The 16,683-nt window shown below is 71.2% G+C and overlaps 2 protein-coding genes across 3 annotated transcripts; one reads left to right on the top strand and one right to left on the bottom strand.

Annotated features, from left to right (window-relative positions):
- The first annotated feature begins 1,056 nt into the window (after window positions 1–1,056).
- SIGIRR (single Ig and TIR domain containing) lies at window positions 1,057–6,363 on the top strand. 2 transcript variants are annotated; one of them, XM_037518241.1, is made up of 10 exons: window positions 1,057–1,123; window positions 2,379–2,512; window positions 3,106–3,304; window positions 3,641–3,774; window positions 3,890–4,030; window positions 4,403–4,546; window positions 5,296–5,398; window positions 5,467–5,584; window positions 5,712–5,904; window positions 6,099–6,363. In XM_037518241.1, exons 2-10 carry the CDS (start codon window positions 2,506–2,508, stop codon window positions 6,260–6,262), a joined length of 1,203 nt encoding a protein of 400 aa, XP_037374138.1. In that variant the 5' UTR covers window positions 1,057–1,123; window positions 2,379–2,505; the 3' UTR covers window positions 6,263–6,363. The 2 variants fall into 2 exon arrangements, with proteins under 2 accessions (XP_037374138.1, XP_037374137.1); XM_037518240.1 differs by having other exon boundaries at window positions 5,467–5,617.
- Window positions 6,364–7,633: 1,270 nt separating this feature from the next.
- Window positions 7,634–16,094, bottom strand: PKP3 (plakophilin 3). The gene is given in 16 exon segments (XM_037518239.1): window positions 7,634–7,669; window positions 7,787–7,874; window positions 7,951–8,143; window positions 8,285–8,438; window positions 8,881–9,066; window positions 9,235–9,278; window positions 9,281–9,404; window positions 9,468–9,585; window positions 9,812–9,884; window positions 9,887–9,985; window positions 10,529–10,733; window positions 11,545–11,668; window positions 11,752–12,383; window positions 12,472–12,551; window positions 14,543–14,738; window positions 16,017–16,094. Coding segments are annotated over 16 exon segments (2,430 nt in total).
- Window positions 16,095–16,683: the final 589 nt, after the last annotated feature.

Below are 16,683 nucleotides of genomic sequence, written 5' to 3'. Positions count from 1 at the left end.
AGACGCAGGGGAGAGCAGGAGGCCGTGGAGGAGGGCGGGGGCTGGGGGCAGAGCTCGCCCCGGAAGATAGCCCAGTCCCGCCATGCGGCCCCGGCGCTGCCAGGGTAGAGCCAGGTGGGCGGCCGGGCAGGGCTGGGGGGCACACAGGGGCGCCTGGCTCCTGACTTCCTGGGTCGCAGGGCACCCCTGGGACTCAGGTGCTCACCTGCCACTCAACACAGGGCTCCTCGCCTTATGAGGGGTCAGGGAAGCCCTGGCTCTGGGGGGGGGTGTCCTACAGTTGGGCCTCCCCCCAGTTTTGTGGGTCCTGAGCACCCCAGGAGGGGTCGGGTCTGAGCTCTGCCATGGGGCCAGGGTGAAGGGAGGCCAGCCCCCACCCTGAGGCGCTCAGCTGCAGCACCCACCCACTGGGGGCCAGGGGGTCGGGTCAGCCTCCAGCCATCTCTGGGGCAGCCTGTTGCTGGCTCCCTTATCTGGGGAAGGGCCCTGCCCTCCCACCCCAGCCAGCAGCCAGCAGCCAGGGTCCACCTGAGCCTGAGGACCGCTCCTGGCCTGGCTCAGGGCCCCACGCTGGGGGCGTCTCCGCAGGACTCCGCTCCGGGGGTCAGGGTCGCATGGGGCCCCACAGCCTTCTCCGGCCAGGGGAGCGGCATGGGGGGAGCTGCCCCCTCCCTGATGTGGCACCAGAGGATGTCCAGGAAGCCCGGCCCATCCTCCCAGCACTGGGCAGCTGGGGTCTCCCTGCTGGGGTCTCCCTGAGGACCCGCGTCTCGCCCCCGTCGTGTGGCCCCAGCGCGGAAGGAGCCCTTGACTCAGCGTTACAGGAAGCGGCGGGCGGGGCGGGGTGGGTGCTGGGTGGGGTCAGGCAGGGAGGATGTGACTGCAGGCCAGGAAGCTGCAGGAAGGTTCTGATTCAAACACACAAACAAAAGCCGGGCCTGGCGGGCTGGCCATGTCCCGGGCCGGCCCCTCCGAGGCGACCTTGGCTCCCGGGGTGCAGTGAGCCCTGTGGCCCAGGAGCAGAAAGCCGGGCCAGGAGCGCGGGCGCCACCACCGGCCGCTGCTGTGGGTGGCCGAGCCGTCGCCTTCTGGAGGCCTGACCTTGAGTCAGCATGTGCGGCAGGTGTGAGTGGGGGCCGTGCGGGGCTGTGCCTGCAGGGGTGTGCCAGGGCTGTGCGGAGGCCATGGGGTGGGGCCATGCAAGGGCTGTGTGTGCAGGGGTGTGCCTGGCAGCAGAGCCAGGCTCAGAGGTGAGGGTGTGTGTGTGCAAGCGCAGTGCGGGCGTGCACAGGGAAGGCCGCGTGTGCTTGGCATGTGCAGGGAGGGCGTGCAAGGAAGGGGTGCAGGGGAGACCCGGGGGTGCGGGAGGAGGGTGTAGGAGACGGTGGAGGTGCAGGGGGTTGTGGGAGGGGAGTGGGGAGGGACCTGGCACGTGACTGCCCATTTCCAGCAGTTGGGCCTCAGTCCCCAGGATGAGGCTGCCTCCCGCAGGGGCACCTCTGGGCAGGGAGCTGGAGGGGCTGCTGCAGGTGCTGCCTGGGATCCCTCTGGGCACTATGGGCACCACCCGCCTCCCACCGCCCCTCTCCATCTTCCAGAGGCCTCCCCAGGAGGACGCCCGTGTCCCCTGGGGGGTGTGGCTGATGCACCACCAGTTGTTGGAGATTCCAGCCAAACCAGGCTTGGTCTGCAGAGACCAGGCTGGGCCGCGCCAGTGCCCCAGGCAGCAGGAAGGAGGGGCTGGCTCGGAGCCCCAGGGCCTGGCCTGGCCCGGGCTGGTCCCTCTGGTAGCCCCAGCATGTCCACTAAACAGCCCTGGGTGCTTGGAGGATGCGGCTCCTGGCCTCCCGGTCACCCCAGAGCTTTGTAGGGGGCCATGTACTGCTGTCCTCAGGCAGACCGCAGCAGAGCCCTGTGGGGCCGGGCTTCCCCGGATGGGCCGCAGGTGGTCAGAGGGACGGGGGCGCGGCACAGGCCCACTGCTAGGGTGGCTGCCCTGCCCTGCCTCGCTGGCCTTGGCACACGCAGCGCTGGGCCCAGGACAAGGCTGGTGGCCAGGACCTGCAGCCTGGGGGCCATGGCAAGGACAGGGCGCAGGCTTCCGGGCCCAGGGATCCCTATTGCGGGGGACATGGAGACAAGGCCAGGGCCGGCTCCACGCAGGGTGTGGGGTGCGCCCACACTCCCTCCCTGGGCTGTCACGAGGCCCTGGGCAGTGTGGGGTTGGCAGAGGCCCCTCCCAGCCCGGCCACACCAGGCCCACCCCAGACGCGAGAGGTGCTGGTGTCCAGGGAGCGGCCAGCACAGGGCAGTGCTGTCTGCAGCCAAGGTTACTTGTTAACTCGCCCTGTTCCTGTTTGCCCTGTTCCTGGGGACAGCAGCGGCCTCTGACGGATTGGCCCCAGGTCCTGCCCAGCTCCTGGAGGCCAGTGCACTCAGCCAGAGCCCTGCGGAGCCAGGGGTGGCGGTGGCGCCCGTTCTTCCCGAGGAGGCCCTGGCCAGACCATGGCAGGTAGATGGGCCGGGAGGGAGCACCCCACCCCTACAGCTGGTCCCCCCCACCCCCCACCCCTGCCGTGTGGCCCAGCTCTCAGCTTGGCCCACAGCTGGGTACAAAGGCCTCTGACCACCCCTCCCCCAAGGCCAGGCTGGGCCCTGAGTCCTCTCCTGCCCAAGACCTCAGCCCAGGCCTGCAGGGGTCAGCAAAGCACAAGGACACTGGGAGCACCTGAGTCCCCCAAGCCAGCCTGGGCCTAGCGCCTGGCCCCTGGCCTGGGTGGGTGTTATAGCAAGGCCCACGGGAAGTGTGCGGCCAGGTCCCATCCTGGGCAGGCCCTGCTGGGCCCGGTGCTCGGCTCCCAGTGACCACACCTCCCCGCCACGCTGGCGTTCTCTGCAGACAGGGTGGCCCTTCCCTGGCCCCGCTGCCACTGCCCGTTTGCCCCAGCCCGGCCCCCGCTCCATGGGACCCGGTGGCAGGTCACCACGTGGCCAGCCAGGTTGCCTGCGCCACCACTGCCTTGCTCCTTCCTGACTCCCAGGTGGGCTGGGGACACGTGGGTGCCGAGTCCCGGCAAGGCCAACCACTGGGGCCTCTCTCTGCAGGTGTCTGTGACCGGGCCCCCGACTTCCTCTCCCCACCTGGAGATCAGGTCCTGCAGCCTGCCCCAGGCAGTGTGGTCACTCTGAACTGCACGGCCTGGGTGGGCTCTGAGCTCCACTGTCCGACCCCCGAGGTCCAGTGGCTGAAAGATGGGGAGCCCCTGGGCAACGGAAGCCACTACAACCTCCGCGAGGACTTCTGGTAGGGGGCCAGCCTGGACGTGCTTGCAGCCGGACAGGTGCCGCTCAGGACGCCAGCGGAGGGCATGACTGTAGGGACAGGTGGCCACTGTGGATGTTCCCCCTTGGGGATAGCACACAGGTCTTAGGGCCTGACCGAGGCATCAATATCAGGCCAAGCCTGGGTCAGATGAACCCAGGGCCCCAGCCTGGGGTCAGGGTGACTATCCCAAGGGGAAGCCACGCCCTCCAGTTTCTGGTCACTGCGGCCTTTCCAGTGGGTCCAGACAGGTGGGCTCTGGGGCATCCGCCATTGCTCCTTGGCTTCAGGTGAGAGGGTGGGGCCTGGTTTCCCCAGGTTGAAGCTCAACTTGTCAGAGAGTCTTCTGTCCAGTGTCCTGGGGGTCAACCTGACCAGCTCGGAAGAGTACGGGGTCTTCACCTGCTGCATCGGGAACCTGAGCTCTGCCTCCTTCATTCTTAGAAGAGCTGGTGAGGGCAGTGGACGGGGGAAGTGGGGGAGGGAGGTGGAGGCCTGGGGAGCCTTGAGGCTTGGAGGGTGCGGGGGGGGGGGGGTGGCGTGCTCAGGCTGTGGCTCTGTCCCCAGGCCCGGCAGGCCACGTGGCCGCCGTGCTGGCCTCTGTCCTGGTCCTGCTGGCCCTGCTCCTGGTGGCCCTGCTGTATGTGAAGTGTCGGCTCAACCTGCTGCTCTGGCACCAGAACACCTACGGGGAGGTGGAGGTGAACGGTGCGTGGGGCTCCGGGCAGGACCAGGCCCTCCGGCTCTGCAGGCTCCGGTTTGGGCTGTGGGGTTGGGCCCGGCAGGTGGTGGCAGCTCTGGATTGGAGCCTGGGGAGCGGGGTTCAGGAAAGGGGGTGTCACAGTGCAGCCCAGGAGGGCCAGGGCTGGGTGGGGAGGGAACGGGCAGGCTGCTGGCGTCCTGGGGCCAGCGTGGCCCTATGCCAGGGAGGGAGGGGTCCAGGCGTCCCCGGGGCGCCCCCAGTTGCGGTCTCGGAGTCAGGCCTGGCCCCCTGCGCGCTGCGGGAGAGGCCCACGGGGTCCGGGATCGAGGCGGGGGGCGGGCAGGGCTTGGGCAGCCCCCTGACTGCTCTGCCCGCAGATGGGAAGCTCTACGACGCCTACATCTCCTACAGCGACAGCCCGGAGGACAGGAAGTTTGTGAACTTCATCCTCAAGCCGCAGCTGGAGCGGCGTCGGGGTTACAAGCTCTTCCTGGACGACCGCGACCTTCTGCCGCGCGCGGGTGAGGCAGCGCCCCGCCCCGGGCCCAGGCCCCGCCCCGGGATCAGGCCCCGCCCCAGGCCCGGCCCCGCCCCCGGCCTCCCCTAGGGCCCCTGCCTCGGGCCCCACCCCTCAAGGTCTGGCCCCGCCCCCATGCCTCAGGCCCCGCCTCCCCTAGGGCACTGCCTCAGCCCCACCCTCAAGGCCTGACCCTGCCCCCAGCCCCTGGGCCCCACCTCAGGCCCCACCCTCAAGGCCTGGCCCCGCCCCAGGCCCCGCCCTAGGGCCCGCCTCAGGCCCCACTCTCAAGGCCTGGCCCCGCCCCCGGGCCCCACCCCTAGGTCCCCGCCCCCGGCCCCACCCTCAAGGCCTGGCCGCACCCCCGGCCCCAGCCTCAAGGCCTGGCCCCGCCCCGGGCCCCGCCCGAGGCCCCACCCTCAAGGCCTGGCCCCGCCCCCGCCCCGGCCCCGCCCGAGGCCCCACCCTCAAGATCTGGCCCCGCCCCCACCCCGGCCCCGCCTCAGGCCCCACCCTCAAGGCCTGGCCCGGGCCCAGCCCCGGCCCCGCCCTCAAGGCCCGGCCCCGCCCCGGGCCCCGCTTCAGGCCCCACCCTCAAGGCCTGGCCCCGCCCCCCGCTCCGGGCACCGCCCCGGCCCCGCCCTCAAGGTCTTCCCCCCGGGCCCCGCCCCGGCCCCGCCCTCAAGGCCGGCCCCGCCCCGGCCCCGCCCTCAAGGCCCGGCCCCGCCCCGCGGGCGCCGCCCGCTCCCGCAGAGCCGTCCGCCGACCTCCTGGTGAACCTGAGCCGCTGCCGGCGCCTCATCGTGGTGCTGTCGGACGCCTTCCTCGGCCGCGCCTGGTGCAGCCACAGCTTCCGGTGGGTCCCGCGCGGGGCGGGGCGGGGCGGGCCCGGGCCGCGCCCCCCTGACAGTGCCGCCCCCGCAGGGAGGGCCTGTGCCGGCTGCTGGAGCTCACGCGCCGCCCCATCTTCATCACCTTCGAGGGCCAGAGGCGCGCCCCCGCGCACCCCGCGCTCCACCTGCTGCGCCAGCACCGCCACCTGGTGACCCTGCTGCTCTGGAGGCCCGGCTCCGTGGTGCGGGCGGGGCGGGCCGCGGAGGCGCTCCCGGGGCTGCGCCCGGCGGGGGGCGGGGGGGGGGCTGTGCACCTGCTCACCCCGCCCCCCCCAGACGCCGGCCTCCGACTTCTGGAAAGAGCTGCAGCTGGCGCTGCCTCGGAAGGTGCAGTACAGAGCGATGGAGGGGGACCCCCAGACCCAGATGCAGGACGACAAGGACCCCATGCTGATTGTGCGGGGCCACGTCCCGGAGGGGCGATCGGCCCTGGGCCCCGAGCTGGACCCTGACCCGGAGGGCGACCTGGGTATGAGCCCAACCCCGAGAAGACCAGCTGGGAGGGCAGGCAGGGGGACCCCCAACCTGCAGCCTGGGTCGGGCTGGACAGACCCCTGGCTGGCGGTCACTGCCTTTCTCCCTGAGGTGCGGGGCCCAGACTGCTGGGCGCCTCCGTCGCTGGCCTGCTGAGGGTGAGCCTCAGGCCTTGCTGCCTCCTCCCAGGTGTGCGAGGGCCTGTCTTTGGCGGCCCCCCAGCTCCCTTCCAGGCCAGCGAGGTCTCGCTGGGAGAGGGCCCGGGCAGCGAGGTGGACGTGTCTGACCTGGGCTCGCGGAACTACAGCGCCCGCACGGACTTCTACTGCCTGGTGTCCAAGGACGACGTGTAGCCCTGGGCTGCAGAGTCACAGGGCCGGGGGCAGGCCCGGGCCGGGCCCCTCGGGGCGGAGACTGGCTCTCACCCCTTCTTGTGCCAGAAAATAAATTTCTTTTGGATCCTTCCCAGGCTTTGGCTTTTCTTCTCCTGGGGCAGGAAGGGTACCCAGGGCCTGCCCCCCTCAGCCTCCTTGTTCCGTCTCAGGCACTCAGGACCCTGACCCCCCTCGCTGGTCACTAACTCTGACCGTGTGCGCACACCTGCTCTCTGGCTCAGAGCACCTTGCAGAAGCCTCCTGGGGCCCCTGCCTAGTGCCTGTTGGGATGTGACCCCTGCACCCCACTCTGGTCCAGACACATGAGGGAAGCAGGCCCCTCAGAGAAACTGCAGGCTCTGGACTTTGTAGAAGAGTCTTTTGTCACAAGAATATTAGCAGTGTGGGCCTCCCTGGGGGCGCAGTGGGTTAAGACACAGCACTGTGAAGCTATCGGCATCCTCTGCAGCATGGCGCAAGTTCGATCCCTGCCGGCCAGGGAGTGACCCACATGCGCTTCAGACCTCCCAGTCTCCCCGATGCTCCCCTCAGCAGTGTGTTTCAGTGGGTCCTCCTGCTCTGCTCCCCACTCTGTCTCTGGGGAATTCTCTCACCCCACACCTCTGGTCTGCACCCCAGCTCTTGTGTACATAAATAAATAAAATAAATCTTTAAAAAAAAAAAAGAAAATCAGGGTGGCTTCCCAGCCTGACTCGGCGAGACAGGCCTCGGGCGGGCAGTGTCCCAGGAGCCGGGGCAGCGCAGAGGCTTGGGCATGTTTGCCCAGACGACTGCCCAGTAGGTTGGCACCAGAGCCAGGGTCACCATTCTGGCTCCAGGGGCCCACTGCCCAGCTATCTGCACCCCCACCCTGCTAGCTCTCCCCCACCGGACTTCCCCACCTTCTGGGACCCTCTCACCCAGAGAGGGCTGTGAGCCTCAGAGACGGGCGAGGTGCCTTGGGGGCACCGCCAAGCCCTGGGCTCCAGCCCAGCCGCCCACCGGAGCAGCACTTGGAGTCTGGCCGCGCGTTCACAGCACTTTATTCCCAGCGCCGGCGTCCCAAGGCCCTGCCCAGCCTCACCGGACCCACCTCTGCCACTGTGGCCCGGTCACCACCCCACATACCAGAACAGCCTCAAGCCCTGTCCCACCCCCTGCCCTGCAGAAGCCAAGTCCCCAGCTGCAAGCCCCTGCCCTCCCTGGTGTCCCAGGCCCTCGAAGATGTGCGGGGCTCTGGCGAGAGGCCCGGGCCCTGGGCCCTCCCCTCCTGGCTGGCCGGGGACAGCCCGAGCTGAGCCGTCCGTCCTCGAGGCTGGGCCCCATTGCCTTCTCCTCCTGCAGGGGGGCCTACGGGCCCAGGAAGTCCTCTTTGCGGTAGCCCTTCTGCAGTGGACAGAGGACAGAGTCAGGGCACCTGCCCACTGCTGGCCCGCCCTGCCCGCACCCTGGCTGCCCAGTGGGCTAGGCTCAGCTGGGCACCCGCTTCCCATGCGGACGTACCGCGCGGAAGTCTCGGTGCAGCTTGTTATACTGCCACAGGTTGGTCAGGAGGCTGGAGGCGGCCCGGGAGGACTTCTCACTGTCGGGGCTGCAGGGAGCAAGGGTTAGCGGGACGGCATGGCCAGTGGCCGCTGGCCGGGCACTGGGGCTGAGGGGGCACTCACCTGTCCCGCTTCTTCTTGATGAAGACCAACTTGCGGAGGCCATCAAAGTAGAGCAGGTCCCGGGCAGCCACGGGGCTGGCCACCACCAGGTTGTTGAGCACCGCGATGATGTTCACCAGCACGTCGGCAGGGGGGCACTTCTCACCCACGCTGCCCGGCAGCTTCTCGATCAGGTGACTCACCACCTTGGTGGCTGTGGAAGGTTGGGGACCATCTGCACCCCCACTCCCAGCCACCTGGCACCTCTGTCCACCACTGGCTCCCTCTGCCCGAAAAGCAGCTCCACATCAGTCAAGACCCAAGTGGGACCCACGGCCGCTGCGACTGGACTCACACATCTCATCCTTGTTCCTGGCGTTCCGAGACAGGTTCCGGATGAGGCCGGTCAGTGAGCGCAGCTGGTGGTGGTCAGCGGTCCGAACGCGGTCCAGCAGAGGGTTTAGGATGCGCTCCTGCTCCAGAGCCAGGCGGCTCAGCACGCCCGCCCACTGCAGGGACAGGGCAGGGGCAGGGCAGGTCAGCCGGTGGCCCCCCAGGGCCCCACCTTCAGCCTGGAGCGTTGAGGCTGGCCAGCCGCTCGCGAGGTGCCCCCTCTCCTGCCTTCGCGTCCAGCGGGAAGGCACCTCGTGGGCCTGGGCTCAGGCCTCGCCCAAATCCCAGCGCCCACCCCTGTCCCTCTGGCTGCTGGCCGAGTGCCCTGCAGCCCAGTAGTCCGGGCCCTCCCGGCAGAGCCTCAGCCCTGACGCTGTCCCGGCTCCTTCACCCGTCAGCCCAGCTGCCCCTCGAGACAGCCCACGCCGGAGCCCCGGGCTGGGATGCCCGGCCCCCCACGGCCCCACGCGAGGCCCCGCCCCGCCCAGCACGGGCCTCCAGCCCCCGCCCGCCCCGCCCCGCCCCCCGGGGGGACCCCGCGCCCCGCGCCCCGCTCACCCTGCGGTCTCCCGCCGTCACGTTCTGCAGCGCCCCGGCGGCCGCCTCCGTCGTGTGCCGGTTCAGCTCGCAGCGCTGCAGCAGGCGGTTGTACAGCCCCACGATCTGGGGGCTCCAGAGCCACTCGAGGCCCTTGGGGTCCTTGGACACCTCGGCGAAGGTCAGCGCGTCGGCCGTGAGGGGCAGCTGGGTGCGGGGTGCGAGGGTCAGCGGCCCGGCGGGCACCGGAGGCGGGTGGGAGCGGCCAGAGGGGGACCGAGGGGACCCGGGGAGGCCGGCGGGGCCCAGGGCGGGGTCCGCGGGGTCGGTGGCCGGCGGGGCCCCACGCGCCCCCCGCCCCCCCGCCCCGCGCACCTCCCGGAGCCGCCGGCTCTGCGGGGTGAAGCAGCCGACCACCTCCCGGGCGGCGCCCCCGCCAGGTCGCGGCGGCCGCGGCCCTCCAGGCGCTGCAGGGCGGACGGGGGCATCTCGTCGTACAGGCGGTAGGACAGGTTCCTCAGCACGCACACGGCGTTCTCCACGCTCTGCGGGGCGGGGGGTCAGAGCCGGGGCGCCCCCGCCCCCCGCCCCCGGGCCGCCGGCCTCACCTTGTCCTCGCACTTGCCCACGTCCAGCGCGTGGTTGATGTAGGTGACCAGGGCGTCCACCAGCCCGTGGCACTCGCGCATCTTCTGGCGAGTGGCCTGGGAGGCCGAGCTGAGGTTCCTGCGGGCGGGGCCCATCAGACACCCCCACGGCCGGCAGAGCCCCCGAGCGGGGACCCGGCCCGGGGCCTGAGCCCCGCGCCCGCCCGCTGCGCCCGCGCGCCCTGCCCCGGGCCTGCCCGTGCCCGCCAGGGCCTGGGACCACCGGGGCGTCTCCGCGGCCGCCGGCCCCCGCCGCGCCCCCGCACCCCCCGCCCCGGCCGGCCCCCTGGGCCCCGCCCGCGCACCGCAGGAAGCCCGTGGCGTTGTAGAAGATCTCGGCCTCCGAGGCGTTCTGCTGCTGCAGCGGCGGCCCCCCGCGCCCGACAGCGGGCTGAGCACCAGGTCCGTGAGCTGCTCCAGCGTGTCCCGCGCCAGGCGGTCCTTCAGGTGGTCGCTGGAGGACAGGTTCCACAGGATGCCTGCGCGCGGGCGGGGGCGGTCAGCGCGCCCTCGGCTCTCCGGGGAGCGGCGCGGGGGGACGCGCGGCCGGGCTGACCCCTCGCCAGGGCCGCAGGAGCCGCCGTGGGTGCCAAGGAAGGCGACGGGACAAGTTGGGGGCACGAACGGGGGGCTGGGGACAGGGACGGCGGGCAGCGGGGCTGGCGCAGGGCCGGGTCCGGGGGTCGGAGGGGGGCCCTGGGGCGGGGCCGTAGGGGCCATCGGTGCGGGGCGGGTTGGGGCCTGCGGGCGGGGCCGTCGGGGCGGGGCCATCGGGGCGGGGTGGGGCCGTCGGGGCGCGGCCGTCGGGGGCGGGGCGCACGGGCGGGGCCGTCGGGGCGGGGTGGGGCCGACGGGCGCGGCCGTCGGGGGCGGGGCCCACGGGCGGGGCCGTCGGGGCGGGGCGGGGCCGTCGGGGCGCGGCAGTCGGGGGCGGGGCCCATGGGCGGGGCCGTCGGGGCGGGGCCCACGGGCGGGGCCGTCGGGGCGGGGCGGGGCCGTCGGGGCGGGGCCGGCCGGGCCACCTGTCACGTTCTTGCGCAGCTCGTCGTCCTGCTCGCGCAGCGTCCGCAGCAGCTCGAAGATGCCGTTCTCCTCCACGAGCGCCAGCTTGTTGTCGGCGTTGTCGTAGATGAGGTTGCGCATGGCGCCCGTGGCGTGGCGCTGCACCTCCTGGTTGGCGTGGTTGAAGAGCCTCACCAGCCGGGGCACCGCCTGGAGGCTGCGGGCCTGCGGGGACCGGGCGGCAGCTGGCACCGGGGCGCCCGGGGGCGGGCCGGGGGGCGCGTGCCGCAGGCGCGCGGGTGCGGGCGGAGCTGGCCTGACTCAGCGCCGCGACTCGCGGCCTCTGCCTGGCCGCCCCTTGGCCGCCCCTGCGTTGTTCTGCGCCCCTCGGTGCGGGAGCAGGGGCGCCGATGGGCGCCTCCCGGGGCGAGAGCCCGGGCGGGGGCGTCCGCGCCTGCCGCGAGCAGCACGTGCAGAAACAGCCGCGGCTGTTAGGGCCGGAGCGGCCTGAGCACCGAGACCGACCTCGGCCTCCTCCTTGTTCCCAGCCTCAGCTGGAGCAGCTGGACACGCACGCCCCGTGCCCGTGTGCGCTCCCCGTTGCCCGCTTGCGTCTTTGCTCCTTTTATTTTCTGATTCTAAATGAGAGCGAGGTCGCCCCTGGAGCTGGGCTGCACTTTCTTGGTGCCTCCCTCTGGGCTCCTCACTGTTCTGGACGTGGGTAATGCATTTTCATGCCGCCGCCACACGCTGTGGTGAGACAGATGGATGCAGGTGGAGGTGTGTGCAGGTGTGGAGGTGTGTGCAGGTGTGCACAGATATGGAGGTGCACGCAGGCATGTACAGTTGTGTGCAGACGTGCACAGGTGTGCACACTATGCTGGGATGTGCAGGTGTGTGCAGGAGTGCGCAGGTATGGAGGTGTGTATAAATGAGAGCAGGGAGATGCCAATAGATGCAAGTCACCTCTCTGGCCCCCGTGCTGGGGGCTGTGGACAGCAGGGCACACAGGGTGGGCGGGGCACGGGGCAGTCACCTGCTTTTTGGCTGCGGCATCGCTGTAGCACTTGTGCTGGATGTACGCTGCGCCCAGCACCTGCAGGTTGGGGTCCGAGGCCATGAGGTACTTGACGGCGGAGGGCAGGTCAATGTCGTCAAAGCTGCAGAGCCAGGGGCCAGAGGTCAGGGGTCATGGGGGGGCGGGGCCAGGGCAGGATCTCCTCCAGAGCCGGGCCCCGCTCACCCTGAGCTGAGCCTCTGCAGAGTACGATGGCCGCCGTAGCTGTCCAGCCCACGCACGTCCGGCAGGTGGCCCGAGTCGGCCAGGCTGAGGCTGAGGCTGCGGACGGAGGGCGCCCGGGCGATGGGCTCCAGGCCCCCGCCCGGGCCCACCCCTACACCCCCGCGGCTGCGGTGGCTGCTCTGGAATCGCTGCAGTGTCCGCATGGCCGGGGCACGGATGGTCCGGCTGGGAGGCCCTTCAGAAGACTCGGGCCAGTCCAGCCCCCCTGCCCGGCTGGAGCTGGAGCTGGCCTGGCGCTCGTAGGCAAACGCCCTATAGCTGGCGGGGGCCGCCGGCTCCAGCTGTTCGGACACCACGCTGTAGCGGTCGTCCCCGCCCGCAGGCCCCAGCCGCAGGGAGCGCAGGGACAGGGCGTCGTAGTCCGCGCGGCCCCCAGCCCCGCCACGCTCGTGAAAGGACATGGGCCGGCCGGGCATGGGGGGCCCCTGCTGGGCTGCCCCGTACCCCACCGCCCCGAAGGCGCTGCCCCCGTTGTGGGCGGAGCTCAGCCTCCGACTGGAGCTCAGGTCCACGGCCGAGCGGGAGGACCAGGAGGCCGGGCTGTAGGCGGGCTTGGCGATGGGCCGGAAGCTCTGTGGGGCGGGCGGGAAGGGCGGTGAGGGGGCGCCCCGACTCCCCGAGCCCCCCGCAAAACCGCAGGGCCCGCCGGGCTCCACTCACCGAGCCGCCTTCCGCGCTCAGGCCCTGGGAGCGGGAGCTGAAGCCGGTCTGCAGGGTATGGTAGTAGCCGCGGGACGCGCCTGGGGACATGGACAGTGGGAGGCTGGCCGGCGGCCTGCGGTCCAGCCCGGGGCGCCTGCTCCTGCGGCCGCGTGGGCCACGTGGACCAGTCCCCCTGCAGGGCATTCCCTGTCCCACTGGGCAGAGCCACTCCGGCCCCTTCGGGGTGCCAGCCCGACTCCGTGGCGAGTGGACAGTCGGGCGAGTGGGGACAGGGGATGGAAGGAGGGAGCCGCCTGGACAGACTGACTGGGGGGTGAAGGGCCGGGTAGCATGAGGTGGAAGGAGGATGGCTACTGGGGGGACAGGTGGACAGGGCGTGGCTGGCGGTAGGTCCCGACACACGGGGCACAGGAAGAGCTGGAGACCGGATTGCTCAGAGTGGGGTACAAGGCAGTGGGGGCGCCTGGTGATGCCAGAGCGCCTCTTGGACCGGGGTCCTGGGGTCAGCCTCTGCTGGGGTCCCTGCAGGGGCTTCCCAAAACGTGGTGGAAGGCGGCATGCCCGGCAGCCTGGCAGGAGGGCCTGCGGAGGGACTGGGGTGCGGAGAAGGGCCAGGCCTGGCCCCTCCCCCAGCCCAGCGCCCCGCCCAGCGGCTCCCAGACCCGCCCTGGTTAATGAGGCTTCTGGGCAGGGGCTATTAACCCTTTGACGCTAGTGAGGCCAGCCCAGGGGGCACACCCCCGCCCGGGGACCTTGCCCCCACCCCCAAATTATAATCCTCTGCCTCCTAATTGTCAGGGTGGCCAGGTGGTAATTAACCCCTCCCTGCTCCTTCCTTGGCCGGTGACCCCGGCACCGGCCTGGCCACCAGCAAGGCCGAGGTCCAGGGAGGGAAGGCCGGCGCTCCCTGGCTGACCCTCTTGTCCCAGCCAGGGCCAGTCCTGGGGAAGGGCCTGTGCCCGCGGTGGTGGGTCCAGCCCCGAGAGCCCTGAGGTCCGACGGTCTGCCACGGCCCCCTCGCAGCCAGGCAGGGCAATGGCAGCGTTTCTGGGGCCAGCGCCCCAACGCACTGGGTGGTATGGCTCTGCACAGCTCACACGTGTACACACTCACACTCAATGCCAGCACAGCCCTGTACACGTACCCACAGCTCACATGTGTACACACTCACACACAACCTTGTACACATATACATACACCTCACATGTTTACACACAATGCCAGCACAACCTAATACACAGCTCACACGAGTACACATACACACAATGCCAGCATAACCTTGTACACGCACAGACAGCTCACACGTGTACACACAATGCCTGCACAGTCCTGTACACACACACACGACCACAGCGCACACTTAACACAATGCACTCACACACATTCACACACACAGTGGAGCACACATGTGTGCACTCACGTGCACACAGACACTTGTGATGCTCACACACTCACAGGAATGCACACCCGCACACACCCCGTGTGCACACACACTGGTGGCTTGGCTTCCTACAGGTGGATCTGATGGGGAGGCCCTGCCCCCACCCCCAACTCTCCGGGTCACTGGTGCCCCCTGCAATCCCCCCCCCACTCCAGACCCTGGCCCAGCTGGGCAGGTGGCTCCTGTGCAGCCTCTGGAGCCACCCTCCCCCTTGGCCTGCTCACCCCGAGGGCGGGGCAGCTTCCGTCTGGGGTGCCGGGCCCCTGAGCCCACGTGCGGGCCTGTGCTGGGAGGGCCCGACAGTGCCGCCCCATGTGCCCACAGCCTGGCCTGGCGAGCCCACATGCCCATCGACTCCCTCCCGTCACCCCCACCGTGGGGCACCGGGGCGAAGGGGCCAGTGGGCCCAGCTGTCTGGATGGAGGACTTGGGTCCCTGCTGGGAGCAGGAGGCCGGCTGGCTTCTCCCACGCCTGCGGGGCGGGGCAGTGACTCAGGGTATGGCCTGGTGAGTCAGGAGCTGAACCTGGAGCTGGCCCGGCGGCCTCTGGCCCTCCACCACCACACCCACCGGCCGCCGGCCCACCACAGCCCCCGCCCGGCGCCCACCCTGCCCGCGGCTGCTTACCTCTGGCCATCTCGGCCACCCCCTCGGGCTCAGTCGCCCCATTGTACCGCGGCTGCTGGCCCAGCTGCTGGAGCCGGGCTCGGACCTGCTCCTGGACTCGGGCTGCCCGCAGCCGCTCGGCCTCTGGCCCCTCGGCGCCGCGACGGTCCAGCTGCAGGTCTGAGGGCAGCGCCAGGGAGCACACGCCGGCCTCGGGCTGCAGGGCGGACAGCAGGAAGTTGCCGTCCTGCATGGCGGCAGGCGGGCCGGGCTGGGTCTGCCGGGCCTGGGCCACGGCGGCGCCTCCAGCCTGAACTGTCTTCACCGTCTTGTCCCCAACGGCCCTGTCCCCGCAGTCCCCTCCCTGCTGGCCTCACCCAGCGCTGGCCTGAAGACAGACGCCCGCCCAGCCCTGAGCTCAGCTGGGGGCGGGGACACTGGGGCCAGGTGGGAGGGAGGGGCCGCCACCTGCGTAAGGTGGAATTTGTGCGGAAGAACTGGCCTGCCCAGGCCCGGCCTGCTCCACCTCCAGCGGGGGCCTGCCTGTGGGGGTGCAGGGGCTCTGCACCAGGCTGAGGACCCAGTGGGGCGGGCTGGGCTGGGCTGGCCAGGCCCTCAGGTCCTGAGCCTTGGGGAGGGGCAGGGAGGCCGGGGTTCTGCGGGCAGGCCGTGTGGGCCAGCGCCAGGGCTGGTGTGCCCCGGCATCAGGGGGAGAAAACAAGGCGTCTGGGCGGGGCTGGCCGGTGGGCTGGGCCTGGAGCCCCGTCCTGGTCTCGGAGCCCAGAGCCCAGAGGTGTGTGGTAGCCTGCCTAGCCCCGGGCCCAGGGTCCCCAGACCCCTCCTGTAGACCCCGTAAGTCACCCCAGCCCCTCTACTGCGCCCCAAAGGCATTTTGGCCCTCTCTGCACCCCTCACTGGCTCCTGCCCCGGGCTTGGGGTGGGAGGCTGTCCCAACACGTGAGTCAGGGCTCAGCTCAGGCGGGGCCGCCCCAGGGGCCTGACTCAGAGGGGCCCCCCTGCCCGGGCCGGGGGCAGGAGCTGGGGTGTGCTGTGGGAACCCCGGAGTCGGGAAAGTGGGGCCCAAGAACGGTTGGACCGGGAGGGGACCCAGGCCTGGGGATTCACCCCACTGTCAGGCCCCCGGGGGGCTGTAGCCGGCACAGGCCCTGGAGGATGGGGGGGCAAGCCAAGGAGGGCCGGAGGGATGGGGCTGAGCCGGCCCCTCACAGCCTCCTCCCTTTCCCACGGGAGACCCTTACCCCCCACCCCGCCCGTGCCCGGACATCTGCCTCCATCTGCTCAGTCCTGGGGGGTCATGCGAGCCCAGACGGGGATGGGGCTGCTTGGCAGAGGCCTGGGGTGAAAAGTGGGGCTCGGAGGCCACCCTAAGTGTGCGCCCCACGCTGGGCAGGCCAGAGAGAGCCGAGGTCTGGCAGCGGGGGGAGGGCGAGTCTCCAGAAATAGCGGCAGAGGCTGGGGGTCGCGGGGGGCCTACCAGGCTCGTGGTCTGCATGCTGCCGGCCCTGTGGCTCTTCGCAGAGGCCGCCGAGGGTGCAGGGGTCCTGGGCTCCATCCGGGCCCGTGCTTCCGCAGGGCGGCCTCTGGCTGGGACGGGACTGGGGGCGCCGCGGGGCGGGGTGGGGAGGCGCAGGCCCAGCCCATCAGACCGGCTGCTTCCCTGGGAGACGCGTTCTGTGTGGAAAAATCCTGGGAGACAAGTTTGTGCGGCACTGAGCGGCCTCGAGGCGCACGCCTGGCAAGGCCCAGCCCGCCCTGCACCGCCCCCGGCCCCGGGCACAGCGGCCCGGCCGGTGGGCCGGGCCCAAGAGGGGCAGCCTGGCCAGAGCGTGTCCGCTGGAGGCAGGAGCCAGTGGGGACAGGGCTCGGTGGCCTGGAGGGCGACGGGCAGGGGCGGTGGGCGGGAGTGTCCTGGGCCTCTTGTCAACAGCCTGGCAGGGCCCCAGGCCGGCTCCGTGGGGTGACCCCTCTCAGGACAGGGAGGGCGGCGGCGCCCAGCAGCCTCCCGGGCTCAGCGCCCTCGAGGCCTGGGGTTGTGCCTCCTCACTGCCACTGCCCTCTGGCCCCGGCACCAGCGTGTTGGGGGGCACCGGGAGGACTCGGCAGCCTGAGCTTCACGGGGGGCTTCCTGGAGGAGGTGGCTG

The sequence above is a fragment of the Talpa occidentalis genome, unplaced genomic scaffold (genome assembly GCF_014898055.3).
Source record: "Talpa occidentalis isolate TD23 unplaced genomic scaffold, MPIMG_talOcc4v2.1 talOcc4.17, whole genome shotgun sequence".
In the NCBI taxonomy this organism is placed as follows: Eukaryota; Metazoa; Chordata; class Mammalia; order Eulipotyphla; family Talpidae; genus Talpa; species Talpa occidentalis.
The sequence above is the reverse complement of the archived record's forward strand: the minus strand, read 5'-3'. Positions and strand labels throughout refer to the sequence as shown.